Below are 14,805 nucleotides of genomic sequence, written 5' to 3'. Positions count from 1 at the left end.
CCCTTTTCTTTTCCTTTATACTGGCTTGGAACGTGCAAGTGGCAGCTAAAGCTCAGACATCCCTCTTTGTCTCCGAGGTGCACACGAAGTACAGGGCCTGGCAAGATGGACGTGTGGGCCCATGGGGTTCCCATACCTGGTCGGCTCACCTCTGCACTCCCAAGCCTGAGGAAGAAATGTCTCCCTCCTGGACCCCTGTTTCTCTCCGTTATGAGAAGCTCTATTTCCCTCCCACCTATGGCTGGTACCACCCCAAGTCCAGCCAGTAAGCCCCCAGAGAAGAGCGTACTCGAAAACCATGGACAGTGTTTAATTACGAGGAGGCTCTGTTCCCTTGAAATACCTGCATTCCTGTTTTGTATGTGTTTTCGGCTAAATATTACAGGTTAGCATTTAGCCCAAAGGAGGTAGATAATTCTAGATCTTACCCCCCGGGGAAAGGTTGGAAACACTACTGGATAACTCCGTTTTCTTTAAAACTCTTTTATGTCACATTCAACACAAAAAAACATGAGCTTAAAATTAAGCTACCTGAATTATGGCTGCACAAAGTTTAAATTCTCAATGAGCCCAACTTACTGCTACGAGCCTGAATTTCAGGAAGTAAGGATGGCTCAGCAGTCAGCATAGTGATCCAAGTCCACCTGCACGGCCGAGCCGCTGCAGTTCAGTTCGACGGCATCGGCGATGAGCGCTCGCAGCTCCTCCACGTTACCGCATAAGTGCTTCACCTTCGGGTAAGCAATGATTCTCTCCAGGGGTACGTAAAACTTATCTCCAATACAGAAAGGTTTGGGAGTCATCTCTGTGGACTTTTCAGCTTCTTTGAGTGGTTGAGGGGATGGAAGGTCTGAAGTGAATTTTCTTCTTGGGTTGTCGGAGTCTTCCGGATCAGCCTCCAACTCACACCAAGTCAGACCCATTTTATATTTCCGTCTCATTCTGTGCACTTCTCGGTACGTTTCATAAACCACTACACGTCTGCGGTACTTTATTTGCTGTAAACTCGGGTATGAGGTCGTATAAGCCTGAAAGGGGAAAAAAAAAGAGACTTGGAATATAAGAAAATCTCCAGGACCACTAGTAACATTTTCCCACACTACAATTAACTGGATGTACATATTAACCACATGTACATGTCAAACCCTACAACTGTGAATGCCACAATTATAATGGAAGTCGAACTACTGACACATAGACAGTAACTGATTTGCTTTCAAATTTCAAATGATCCAAGTCTCCCAGCAAGGTTTCCACCAATTCATACCAACCCAGTATTCTTACTTGACAGGAGAGGGAAAAGGGTAAAAGGAAAAAAATGTTGTTAGTTAAAAGGGAAAAACTGCGTTTATTCTTCACCATACCTCGTTAAACCAAAAGGGTCTGACAAGCTTGGAAGCTCAGCTTCAAATCATTCCTTGAACCAAGCTACGGAGAAACTGCTGCTAACTTTCCTCTTTCCTAACAGATCACGAAAGGGAGGTTGCTGGCACAAACAGTCTGCAAGTATTCTAAGACACCAGCAGATCGTTCTCTGTAACATACTTTGAGACACTGTGGGGCAACCTCAAAGTAAGGTCATTTACACTTCTCTACAGTGGGGGCTCAAACACTTCACCATCCCAGTAAGCAAACTTGCTCTGAGAGCTACCTCACACTTGATACTCACAACTTGATAAACATGTTGGCCCTGCTGCTCCGAAATATCAGGTTCAGTTGCCTGTGCTTTTCTGTGGAAGATCCCTATCTGGGTACAATATCCAACATCCTCAGCTCCTGATGGAGGTTCCCCCACACCAGTAAACTCCACAGAGTAATTGTAGCGATTTGCCACATCTAAAGCCCTGAAGTCAAAACAAAGAGAAAAGTCATTTTTCTAAACTTAGAGCTAGTGTTAAACAGCCATTTCCAGTAGACCAGAACATGAAAAATACAAACCAAAATAAGCTGCAATTCCTGTAACACCGCATAATGCCGTATCACGGGGTTTGCTCTGCTTGCTTCTGTCTGAAGCATTAAGGCAATGACAGTGTCAGTTTAGAAGTAACCACAAGAATATGGCGCAGAGTGCAGGGATGGACAAGACCACAATGGCTATAATCATCCCAGCTCCTATTTGGGTTCACACTTATGCCTCCATCAAGCCCCTGAGAGATAACCCTGGGCCAGGGCACCTTCACAGCCCCACCTTCCTCCTCTGTTTCCTGATCTCCCCACCAGCACTCCTGATACCTGTTCTTGAAAGGTACCAGGTGCCCACACACCCTTTCCAGACTGGCCTGCCTGAGGGACCTGACAGGGAAAACACACAGCGCTCAAATGTGGTGGTTCCTTAATGATTTCTTTATATGCTAAGTTGCACTTTGAGAGTCAGTTTTATTGGAATAAAATAAGGAATCACTGCAATAATTAGTATTATGCATGGTAACTGTAGATAGGAAGATTTACTTCACAGGGTTGAAAACTCCAGTGCAGCCCCCAAAATCAAACAAACAAAAAACCTTAAGAACTCACCAGGTCTGAAACTCCATTCTGCTCCACTCAAACTTGTGATCTAAATCCCTAAAGTCTGAGTATGGAAACAGGGAGTTGAAATCGGAGTTCGGTGTGCTGATGACGATCATGGCTGGGGACATGTACCCAAATACAACTTCAGGAAACTTGGCCAGATCTTCTGAATCAAAATGTTCTATTCTAAAGTGGTAAGTGAGAAAATACAATCAAACCTAGCTTTGCTTGCAAGTAGTTTCCTAACTGATTTAGCAAAACAATGTCTAACCATGGACCTCTCAGACCAGGTAAGAGAAAAGGGTCATCCTCCGCTATTTTGGAGCCTCTGTTCTACTAGAATTACAGTATGATCCCCCACTTCCACTTCCGGGGAGAGATCCAAAATAACTGAAAGTCCATGTTCACAGCAGCATTATTCGCAATAGCCAAAAGGTGGCTATAAACAGGAATGGATAAGCGAACTGTGACATATACAATGGAGGAGTAATTTCAAGCATTAGGTGCCTGCCATGTGCCAGGCAACAGGAAATACAAAAGAAATAAAAGGTAAACACTCTGCTCTAGAAAACACATTACTAAAAATTAGAAATCAGAACACAATACTGGGCGAACTGACCCCAGAGTTCAGACCCTTAACTATGATTAAAAGATCATTAAGGGAGGAGGGTATAGCTCAAGTGGCAGAGCACATGCTTAGTATGCATGAGGTCCTGGGTTCAATCCCCAGCACCTCCATTAAAGGAAAAAAGGAAATTAAATAAATAAACCTAATTACCTCTCCCCCTACCAAAAAAAAAAATCATTAAGAGATACATCTTGGTTTCTGAAAATCATTTCCCACTAAAAGGAACCAGAACTCCTTTAAGAAATGGCAGACTGGGGAGGAAAAGTAGACAGCCAGCATGGTACATCTTACTGTGCCAGAAATTAAGTGCTCGAAAAAGGACAGATCACAAGAAAATGGGTCAGCTTGAAGGGACCCCCACTGACCAATCTGGGGACAATATGAGCAAGAAAATACAGTAATATGTTACAAATCATTAAAAAAACAGGAGTTCATGACGTTCATACTGATGATAACTGACATGGCAAAGTCCTGAGTTCAATCCCCAGTACCTCCATTTAAAAAAAATTTAATAAAATAAAAATAAATAAACCTAATTACCCCCCCTGCAAAAAAAAGTTAAAAAAAATACGTTAGAGATGGTGAGGTGGAAGGGCTCTTGGCAAGTAAATAGAAGTGCTGAAATTGCAAAAAGCATTTGCCACCATTGTGAAACAGACGGAAAATATTAGGGAGACACATGGCTGAGTGGATGAGTAACAAGATATGTGCGTGGTTTTAAAGTGTCTCTCCGCAGACTGCTTATCAGCTGCAGGGGAAGCAACCACACCTTGACCGGGGAGATCAAAATTAACATCCCCCAGAAGGGACAAAGGGACAGTGGTGCCTCCAGCTGGGATGATCTGAGAAGGACCCAGATAACATCCTCAGTTCTCTACTGTATTCCAGGACTGCGCTGCCTGCACCTAATCACTAAGAGCCAAAAATGAAAAACAGACTTATTAAAAATAAAGGGGACTGGCTATTTAATATAGAATTTATTAGGAACAAAGGGTAAAACCTACCCTTAAATGGTTCAGGAAAAGATACGTATGGAAGGAGAGACAGAAACTGAGGGAGACAGCAGGAGGGCATGTACACCAAAGGTGAAGAAAATGAGGGAAATCCTTGACTCAGGATAAAGGATATAGGTGTTCCTGGTACTACTGACTTTTTGCATCTCACCTATAAACTTGAAATCATTTCCAAATAAAAAAAGTCAGTCCCAAGTGACAAGCAATTTTTTTTCACAAATACTTCAGATTATTTTTTTTCTTGAGGTACAGTCAGTTTACAATGTATCAATTCCTGGTGTACAGCACAATACTTCAGTCACATAGGAACATACATACATTCGTTCTCATATTCTTCAGCACAGGTTACCACAAGATATTGAATACAGTTCCCTGTGCTATCCAGTATAAACTTGTTTCTCTATTTTATATATAGTAGTTATCTGCAAATTTTAACCTCCCAATTTATACCTTCCTACACTCACAAATAATACAGATTATGACAAATATTTAGGATGCTAAATTTACTAGGACTAATTCATTCAGATTTTTCAAATGAATGTATACAGTAAGCAGTAGTTTAATACTTACAATTCAATACACGTAACCATGTCAAATCCAACCAAGCGACAGTCTTTCTCCAAAACAGAGCCCTGATACAAGGTAATAATTAAATCCAGCTCCCTGGGGTACAGATGATCCCCCACGCAGGCAGACAGCTTACACCTGCAAAGGCATTATTGTAGAAGGAACATTTGAACACAGACTATTCAGAATATCTTACCTGCAACAGAACTCTGATCCTGATAATTATCTCCTGCCTACATTGGTAAGTCTGACATGGTCTGTTTTCCATGACGATGTATTAAGCACACAGTCACAGGGTAACTTCCTCTCCCAAAGGGCATTATATTATGGCCAAGAAGAACGAGATTTCTGAGTATTTGATACTCTTCTAATTATTAATACTTTTGGCTCTCTCAGCTCACTCTGGATCAGTGATTTTCAATTTTTTGTTCTTTAGAAGAAAGACATTCTTAAAATAATCACATATATATACAAGAGCTACTCTGGTTCAAATTAAAGGGGACCCGGGGCCTCTGCCCCAGTGCTGTGGCAATTTAAATCCTCTGCTGTAAGTTACCGTGGTGCCCAGCATTAGACTTTGCCATTTGAATTTGAATTTGCAATGCTTTGATTGCTATAATTACTTAATTGAGGCTATAGTTTCTACATAGGTAGAAGCAAAACACAGATATTATTCACAACATACAGCCAATTAGTGTTATGGTAAAGGCATTATTCCGTGAGCCTGTAGCTCTCACAGTGCCTCCTTTTAAACAAGTTGTATAAAACATTTAAAAAACAGTTCCTCTAGGTATAATAGTGCCACTAGTTTTAGATTAATGCATAGTTCTTTCAGAAATTCAGTATTACCCATGCCATTTAAATTTCTCTTCATTGATATCTACTCCAACAAGCTCTTCAAGGCACTTTTGGTATTTTAACATCCTCAGTAGGAAAACATCACCGCACCCCAAGTCTGCAACCTGTAGACAAGATAGAATGTTATTTCAAAGACATGATAGCCAAAGAAGTCAAATACGATCAAGAGTTTTTTTTTTGTTTTGTTTTTCAGAAAGAGTGAGTATCAAAAAAATTATATAGTATCTTTTTGGTAGAAAAAATAGATAAAAAGGAAATTAACCTGATACACTATAAATCTAAGGGGAAAAATAAATCCTGTTAACTTCCCATGACCTACAAGAGTGTGTGGACAATAAACTCCTCTAATTCAGATGAGTATCAGATATATCCCAAGGGCCTGGCCCAGGAGCAGCACACAGGACAGGCAAGTGCTCTAAGATGAATCTGTGCCTCTAAAAAGCTTCCAGATTTGGAGTGCTTACCAAACATACCAGGCCAGAGCCTGATCTCGTTCCTCTAATCCCCTTCAGATTTACTCACATGCATTCTTACAGTTTTTTTTTTTTTTGGTTAGATCTGATTTTCTTAATCACATAATAAAGTCTTCATTAACCATAGCTGAGTTATCTATGTCTCTGAACCCCACTTTAGGTAAAAAAGGGCAAATGAAGATAACGCATGACAAACACTGAAAAGGACCCACACCTCAAAAAGTATGCAATCCACCTCAAAGCTGCACCCTTGGTTATTCAGTAATTTTCCTCTCTGCGGCAGGCACATTTATGGGATAGCAGGAGAAGGGGAACGCAGAACTGAAAAGTGAAAATCTAGTTCCAGAAAACAAATCACAGAAAGCATTGAACTGCACTAATTTTTAAGTAGTATATCCAAATTTCTTCCAAATAGGAATTGCGCTGAAACTATACTATGAAGGAAATGTGAGCTTCACCAATACCTGCAATCCACCTGGCAAAAAGACAAGTCTGTGAAGTCTAACAGCACAAAACTCATGAGAATTAAACCACCACTTTCCTTAAGACGTCTGTCATCCTTTAGCCTACAACGGACCCTACAGAATTCAGATGCTCACTGGACTAGCCTTGTTCACTGAGCTACACTCCTTTGGTCCTATGAAATCCAGACACTGACACTGCAGGGAGGTGTTACCCAGACAGAATCCAGGGCCAGCACTGATCATGAACCTTTGCTACAAAGGGAAAGTGGATGGAGGCCAAGGGCTCCTTGCCTTTCCCCTACCGTTATTATTATCTAATTAAAAAGGACCACAGTACCTATGTCCACAGGACTGGTCTGCTTGATGTTCGGACTACATGCTCGATAAATGTGGAACACAAAAAGACCACATCCAATGGTAAAAATGTCACAATTTTCTTCACATTTGAAACTGGCAATGTTGAATTTTATCTGAGTCCCGCGCTCCTGGTAAACAGGTTAAAGGTACACACCTACGCTTTGTATCTCCAGAAAGGGCTTTCAGAAGGTACCATTTTCCCCAGTACTCACAGATGCTGCCTAGTGTTCCCACGCTCTGCCTTGAATGATTACCTTGACTACTTGTCCCACTGATCAAAACAAAATTCTCCCCTTCCCCTGGGCCCCTGAACATTGGACTGCCAATGTCATTCAGCTAAGGATCCCTCCCAGAAAACAGGCTGGTTTCAGGTCTCACACATTCTACTATCCAGTCACACCCCCCTTTTATCCTGCTCACACTCCTCTCTGTAAAAGAAAAATCCTTTTTACCCATTAAGACAAGTGCTCTCCCTATTGCAAACTCTTTCCCTCCTTGCAAAAGTCTTTTTGTATAGTCTCTGCTTGCTAAGTCCTTACTAAGATTTTTTTAATTTGACAAAGCACTACATAAGGCATTCTTAACAATTAAACGTTTGGAAAGAGAAATACCTACCTTCTTGGGTTCGTGTTGCGCCACTAAATTTTTAACGAATTCATAACGTTGTCTGTATAACGGAGGATTAAACTTAATTACCTTCTTGTCGGGAACGTCTTCAACGTTACCATCAACCACACTATTGCACTGAAAGTTTACAAACAAAAAAAAGGGAGGTGTTCTAATCATGCATGACTTCAGGAGTTAAAGAAGAAAAAAGTTTTTACTTCCCCCAATCACTCTGCAGAACACACAGGCCCTGGAACCACCTCCGTCCTAAGCTCATGAGGTTGCACTGTACTTTCTCCACACTTCATTTCATCTAAGCCTCCTCTCATGTCTTTTAAGTGATTGTCTGGCTTTATGCTTCCTATAGCTTAGAGTCTGCTGAAGGGAAAATTACTAATGAATGCATTTAATAAAACAAGGGACCCAGGGACAGGTATAGCTCAGTGGCAGAGCACATGCTCAGCATGCATGAGGTCCTGGGTTCAATCCCCAGAACCTCCTCTAAAAAAAATAAGCAAAACCCAATTACCTAACTAACTAACTAATTAATTAATTAAAAAACAAGGGACCTTTAGTGAAGTGAATTGCCAAAGCCTGCAAACTGACAAAAGACTCTTCTTAACCAAACTGAAGTCAGGCTGAGCCCTCTTCTGACTATACTTGCCTAGACCCTGCCCTGTCTTTGGCCTGCCTTCAGAACCCTACCAAGTAGGTTTAGCAGGAACTCCATACCTTGATGTCTCCCCTCTTCCATCCACTCATCCCCTCATTCTGCTCATAGGCTACAAATCCCCAGCTGTCCACTGCATGTGGAGTTGGGCCCCACCTCTCTCCCCTACTGCAATGCTCTTACTGCAATAGTCCTAAATAATTTTCCTTTTTAATAGCCCTATTAAAAGCCTTTTATACATGTCAGAATTAATTTAACATGATTCCATTCAAAAATAATGTCATGATTAATCCATAGCTGCTGTCACTGCTATTCCTAAATACCAGTATTACAAAGGAGTACAGTCCAAAAGGCACCTAATGTCCACAGTAGTGCTGTCCAATAGAAGTAAAATACAAGCCAAATGTGCAACTTCCTTATAGCCTATTTGTAATATTTTAAGGGGTAATTAACCAGTATATCTTAAGTATTTCAAGATGAAATCAGACATGCTTGATCTGTATTTGAGTTTCAAAAAAAAGTACATTTAAAAAGTAGTTTCACACAACCAAGTTATCCCAAACATACTCAAAACTTTCCCAATAATGAAACCTGTTATAAACTAATTTTCAAGTCAAATGAAGTTCCATTTGTCAGTTGCTCAAGCCATATCTCAAGTACTCCATAACCACGTGTAATGTGTACTCCAAATGTGGTTCCCGAACCACTGTCCTCTTTATCTGGAAACTTCTTAGAAATGCAGGCGTCACTTCTACAGCGCCTCAATCCGAACCTGCAGTTAACAAAATCCCCTGGTGACCCAAAAGCACGTTAACATTAGAAAAACACTATAAACACCAAATGTGGAATTTAATCTATGTATATCTTTATTTAGCTCAACCAACACCCCAAGAAATGTTAGGCGCTAAATGTGATGGATTTTCCTTGTAATCATAGCCAGCCATCAGCACTGGAAGGGCCATTTTATACAAAGGACTTGAGCATCGGCGAATTTTGGTGTCCGCGGGGCGCCCTAGAACCAAAACCCCGCAGATACCAAGGGCGGGCTGTACCTCACAGCCTCACACTCTCGCGATGATTCTTCAGAGTCATAGGGCAGGTCAAGAAGAGGGCAGCCTTACCTCTAGGTGGTTTTCTTCCATTTTGTTGAAACAAAGACGCAAATGTATCCTTCAAGCTCTAGGAATCAGCAACAACTAGGCTGTAAACACAATAGGAAGAGAGTGAGACTTCCCCCTTCTCTTTACATTTAATCCACATTAAATTGCCAGTTAATCCACAGAATTTATTGTTTCAGACAATAGCAAAGAGGCTCAAAAGGCCTAAGTAACTTTCCGCTACGCCAAACACATGCAATAACACCCATTCTTTATTAGTTTGATACCAACTGAACAATTCTATCAGTTGTGACTATTTCATTAAAACCCTCCACCTCACTCAAATTGCTTCCAATTACTCTTTCACACACGGTCAAAATGTAATTTAAAGGGGAAAGTGTCCTAAACAAGTGACAAAGATGCTCCAACACATACCCAATTCACTGATGGCCTTGAATTTAAACTTTAGTTCTCTGCTGCACACCCGCCTCTATCAACTAGAACTCAGTCTAAAACGGAGCCATGTCCATCTCCTAACTTTTAAGCTTATTCTCTAACTCGTACTCCGAAACCCTCCTCAAGCGAGCCAACGTTACGGCGTTATCATAGAGCATGAGTCGACGCAACTATTACCTGTAGTAAGAAGCACCTTCAAAGGACAGGCAAAGCGCCGCAGCGACCAGCGGATAAAGCGCAGACGAGCGGACCCCGCCGCGCAGCAGCCGCATTTAACCCCGGGCCCCGCCCCTGGCACCGCGCAAGCCCGCCTCGCCACGTGACGTTCCCCGCCGCGGCCACACCTGCACCGCCCACATCTACGCCGCCGGCGCCTGCTCCTCCGCCGCGGCCGTCCGGGTCCCAGCCCGGAGGCCAGCCCCATCCTTCTACGCTCCCAGCACCCAGGCGTCGGTTTAGTGTCTCTTAACGGCCGCGGTGACGCAAGCCCCGAAGCCTTTTCTAAGTCTTCACCCGAACCGCGGGGAGCGGGGGGAACTACGGTCCCGGACACATTCCCGCCTCGCGCGCGGCTGCCACCCACCCCAGCCGGCCCGGGGGGCCGCGACTGTTGGACCGAGGCGGCGCGTCGCTCAGCGTGTCCGCGGGCCGCGAGCAGGGCGGCCGGCTCCGGCGGCTGTTGGGTTCTGCCTCTCCTTGTGCGCAGCGGGGCTGAAAACGGCCCCGGCCAATGGAAGGTGGCGAGAGGAGCGAGCGGGCAGCGGCTCGGGCCCGAATCAGCCAATAGTCCCGTCGCCTGACCAATCCACGGGCCTTAAAGGGGACCTTGGTCTGGCTGAAGTTGGTGCAGTAACAGATGAGCTCTGAGGAAAACCGCCAAACCTTTCAGGCCGCAAACCTCCAACTGGTAACTACCGCATGCTGGGGACGCAGCTGTCTGATCTCTAAGAAAAGTTACTGTATCATGCTCCCTTCCCCTGCAGAGACTGAATTTAATGTTTCACAAATAAATTCTTTCTTCTATGCAATTTTTTAAGAGTTTAAGGAGGGAGGAGAAGCGAAGCTGCCATTCTGAGGGGGAAAACTTTTTTGGTCCTATTTTAAAAGACTCAATCTGGTTTTAATAATGAATTAATAACCTGTTAATATACCATAAATAATATTTTGGGAAATAAATTTTCGAACACTTAATACGTACTCTGTGCAAACACAATGCTGACGCCTTAGGGTTATCGCAGAGATAATACTGTGCAGTTTTTGTTTTTGATATTTTGAAGAATCTAGTCTCAGAAAAAAAGTACGTAACTTAAGGTAAGCTTCACTGAGAGGCTCCTGCTGGCCCTAGGAAACAAAAGTTTTACCCAACAGTCTTTCTTGAAAGAGCGTATTTCTTATTATAGGATATGTAATTTAAACAGAACGTTTAAACTTTAGTAAATTAGTTCCACTTCTTCGTGTTTTTGAATTGTTTAGTTAAATAAGGAGGCCTCTAGACGGAGGTGGCTCTCATGCCCTGACAGCCTATATGAGCAAACCAAAACCTAAGCCTGCAAATGCATCAAGGTTAAGAAATGAAACCTAAGGACAACCAATCATAACCAAGTAGACTTTCCCAAGTAAGGCACCAGCTTATGCTTGTGAAAGGAAAAACAAGAGTTGGTATTGCTAAGGGAGCTCTCTAAAAATGGAGCCTGGAGTCCAATGAAGAAGTGTAACTTACACACATCTCAGCCTGGGTGGAATCTGAACTTTGACCAATTTCTGTGTTAACACAGTCATCCAGAGCCTCTGCCCAATATTTCACAAACCCAAGATACTTACTGGCCCCTTACCCTAAAATTACTCCTGATAGGTTGTCCCTTAAGGACAAATATTTCCTTGATTGTGTCCAGTCAATTATAATTCTTTCCAGACAACTTTTAACAACCTTGAAGCTTTTTCCTTTATAAGCCCCTGATTTTCTTTTCCCCAAAACACTGGCTTTTACCCAAATTTGTGTCTCCTAAGTTGCAATTCCTAAGACCCCAAATAAACTATTTTATATTATTTTATTTTATTTTATTTTATTGCATTATAGTCAGTTTATAATGTGTCAATTCCCAGTGTAGAGTACAATTTTTCAGTTATACATGAACATACATATATTCATTGTTGCGTTCTTTTTCACTGTGAGCTACCACAAGATCTTGTATATATTTCTCTGTGCTATACAGTATAATCTTGTTTATCTATTTTATATATACCTGTCAGTATCTACAAATTTCAAGCTCCCAGTCTGTCCCTTCCCACCCACCTCCCCCCTGGCAGCCACAAGTTTGTATTCTATGTCTATGAGTCTCCAAATAAACTCTTCTTATTTGCAGCCTTCTGCATTTCTTTGTCAACAACCTAGAGCCAGTCTAGTAATTTCCCTGCTTTGCTTTGGCATCTTCCCTATAAAAATCTTTCCTCTTGTTCTTGACAGTAATTAGGAGCTAACAGATTCAAATTGATGAGTGCTCAACTCCTTTTTTTTTTTTTAGGCAAATTCTTAAAAATTCCAGTATGCCTCAGTTTATCTATTAACTGTATATACCCAAAAGAATTGAAAACAGAGACTGGAACAGATATTTGTACACCAATGTTCACAGTAGCATTTTTCAGAATAGCAAAAGGTAGAAACAGCCCAAATGTCCATCAGTGGATAAATGAGTAAACGAAAGTGTCATATACATGTGATGAAATATTATTCAGTCTTTAAAAGGAATGACTCTGCCATGCTACAACATGGATGAATCTTGAAGATACTATGCTAAGTGAAATAAGCTGGTCACAGAAGGACAAATACTGTATTGTGGGTAGGGAAGGAAAAATAACTTTCAGTAGAGCACTTTTGTGGATGCTGGATTTTAGTCCTGTTCATTGCCTTTGAGGTTTTGTTATGTACCTGCAAACTGACTGCATCCTGAATTCTTCTAGTTTTCACCAATATCTGAGTCATTAAACTAACATTTCCACATTTCTCCCACCCTTCTGACCTGGAATCACTAAGAACAAAAACTGCCCTCTTCTCAAAGCCCCGAAAGCTGAAGCTGGATGACTTGATACAAACTAGAGAAGTTGCCACAGCAGCTCATGTTGGACAAACTTTGTGCTTACTGGCTGTGTGGGCCACTCAGAAATTTCACTGGAACACCAGATGGCATCACTAGAGATATTAAAACTGCAAAACAGTAAAATCCATCAGATTGCCACTGCCCCTCCTCACTCTGACTGAAGGTGCTTCAAGTCCAATGTCTAGACATCATCTCAAGTAACTGCCCTCTGGACTCAAAAACTGAGTTTATAGTCTGTTCTAATCATTAACACTGTTTTTCTTTTTTTTTTGTTTCCATAGAAATGCCTTTTATTAAATACCTGATAGCCTGAACCATATAGGCCTGACTTTGGGAGCCACCTGCACCACTACCTCCTGAAATGAGAAACAACTCTTTAATGTAAGTGACATATTCTCAGGATTGAGACTAGTTCAGTAAGATATGGGTCCATCTACCAACTCAGCTTCTGGGGAAGCTTCAAAGGCAGCAATGAAGGGTAACAGAATACGCACCCCAAAATATGCCTCTTTGGCATAAGGACTGTTTTGAGCTGATTGTTTAAACAAACAGCAGACACAAGAGAAGCTCTGAAAATGTAGTAGAAATTACCCTTGTGAAAGGGAAATTCAGATTTATAAAGGAAATCTCCGTCCGTTAGGGTGTCTCCCTCTCTGCACCAGGCATAGAAAGATGAGTGAACCACATGAAATCTTATCACTGAGAAGGCACTGATTTAAATCTGCAAAACAAACATTACCCTTTTTACCAGGAGTTTCCTGGTAACCTCCTATAACTGGCCTCTCCCCACCCCCAACTCAACATTTTTCTTTTGTCTTTACTGAAGACTGTGTAAGATAGTAGCTTGGGCCTTCTCAGGGAATAACTCATTCTTCCTGGGTATCGCCCATATATACATGTTAATAAATTTCTGTTTTTCTCTTGTTAATGTATCTTTTACTACAGGGCGTCTCAGCGAAGAACTCAGAAGGGTAGAAGAAAAAATTTTTTTCTCCCCTTTGGTATGATTCCACATATACAAGATACCTAGAATAGTCAAATTCATAGAGACAGAAAGTACTAAAATAGTAGGGAATTGGAAGTTACTGTTTAGTGGGTACAGAGTTTCACTTTGGGATAATGGAAAAGTTCCATAGATGGATGATGGGGATGGTTGCACAACAATATGAGTGTACGTAATGCCACTGAACTATACACTTAAAAATGCTAAGTTTTATGTGCATTTTACCACAACTTTTAAATATTTAAAGGCTTTTTTTAGAAGTTAGTAAATGACCTCAATAGGATTCCTGGATCTGCAGTTTTTGCCTGGCCTGCTGGTTGGCTCATTTGTGAAACTGAATTCTCATGTCCAGCTACCTCTCCAAATTGGTCTGTTTCATCATTGTCCTGGTCTCCTACTCCCTCAGAGTCTGGACATCATCCTTGGCTCTGTCTGTTCCCACCCTTCCCAAATTTGGACAGTCACCAAATCTTGGCCTCTTCAATCTGTTAGTTGCATCTGTTCCTTCCCACAGCCAATACTGTAGCTTAGCCTTTGTCACCTCATTTTCTTTTTTTTTAAATTTTACTCATTTTATTTTTTTTTAATTGAAGTATAGTCGATTACAAAGTGTCCATTTCTGGTGCCCAGAACAATGTCCTAGTCTTGCATATACATACATATATTCATTTCCCTATTTTTTCCATTAAAGGTTATTATAAGATATTGAGCATAGTTCCCTGTGCTATACAGAAGAAACTTTTTTAAAATCTATTTTTATATATAGTGTCTAACATTTGTAAATATCAAACTGCCAACTTTATCCCCTCCCACCCCCTTTCCCCCCTAACCATAAGTTTACTAGATCTGAAAGTCTGTTTCTGTTTTGTAGGTGAGTTCATAGTGTCCTTTTTGTTTGTTTGTTTTTTGTTTTGTTTTCTAATCATACCTAATCTTACCTTCCTCCACTAGATTCTAAGTCCCACTAAGATAGAGGCCATGTTACATATTTTCAGAATGAATTTTAAGTC

The 14,805-nt window shown here is 41.5% G+C and overlaps 3 protein-coding genes across 9 annotated transcripts in view; 2 read left to right on the top strand and 1 right to left on the bottom strand.

Annotated features, from left to right (window-relative positions):
* EEIG2 (EEIG family member 2) overlaps positions 1–199 on the top strand; it is a 66,419-nt gene extending 66,220 nt beyond the window's left edge. The window contains exon 13 of the mRNA XM_072968089.1: positions 78–199. The gene's annotated coding sequence lies outside the window, so the exon portion shown is untranslated. The remainder of the gene's footprint in view (positions 1–77) is intronic.
* Positions 200–467: 268 nt separating this feature from the next.
* HENMT1 (HEN methyltransferase 1) lies at positions 468–10,406 on the bottom strand. Of its 4 annotated transcripts, XM_072968092.1 has the most exons (9): positions 9,875–9,998; positions 9,266–9,345; positions 8,736–8,916; positions 7,484–7,612; positions 5,566–5,678; positions 4,720–4,854; positions 2,515–2,694; positions 1,670–1,844; positions 468–1,028 (listed from the first exon to the last, which is right to left on the bottom strand). In XM_072968092.1, exons 5-9 carry the CDS (start codon positions 5,637–5,639, stop codon positions 615–617), a joined length of 978 nt encoding a protein of 325 aa, XP_072824193.1. In that variant the 5' UTR covers positions 5,640–5,678; positions 7,484–7,612; positions 8,736–8,916; positions 9,266–9,345; positions 9,875–9,998; the 3' UTR covers positions 468–614. The 4 variants fall into 4 exon arrangements, with proteins under 4 accessions (XP_072824193.1, XP_072824192.1, XP_031536226.1 ...); XM_072968091.1 differs by lacking the exons at positions 8,736–8,916; positions 9,875–9,998 and adding an exon at positions 10,281–10,406; XM_031680366.2 differs by lacking the exons at positions 8,736–8,916; positions 9,875–9,998 and adding an exon at positions 10,042–10,220.
* Positions 10,374–14,805, top strand: part of PRPF38B (pre-mRNA processing factor 38B) — a 19,364-nt gene continuing 14,932 nt past the window's right edge. For 2 of the 4 annotated variants that reach the window (XM_072968081.1, XM_072968082.1), the window contains exons 1-2: positions 10,374–10,604; positions 13,074–13,173. The gene's annotated coding sequence lies outside the window, so the exon portion shown is untranslated. Of the gene's footprint in view, positions 10,605–10,634; positions 10,651–13,073; positions 13,174–14,805 lie in introns of those variants that run through there. The other 2 variants (XM_072968085.1, XM_072968084.1) reach the window with 2 other exon arrangements.

The sequence above is a fragment of the Vicugna pacos genome, chromosome 9 (genome assembly GCF_048564905.1).
Source record: "Vicugna pacos chromosome 9, VicPac4, whole genome shotgun sequence".
Taxonomy (NCBI): domain Eukaryota; kingdom Metazoa; phylum Chordata; class Mammalia; order Artiodactyla; family Camelidae; genus Vicugna; species Vicugna pacos.
This window is presented reverse-complemented; position numbering and strand designations above follow the sequence as displayed.

What these genes read in the sequence shown, in the direction of transcription:
- HENMT1 (XM_072968091.1), bottom strand. Translation starts at nt 9,286, where the DNA reads ATGGAAGAAAACCACCTAGAG. An exon ending in ATGGTTACGTGTATTGAATT is followed by an intron (nt 2,695 to 4,719) that starts GTAAGTATTAAA and finishes TTACCACTTTAG; the next exon opens with AATAGAACATTTTGATTCAG. An exon ending in GCCAACATGTTTATCAAGTT is followed by an intron (nt 1,029 to 1,669) that starts GTGAGTATCAAG and finishes TTCCCCTTTCAG; the next exon opens with GCTTATACGACCTCATACCC.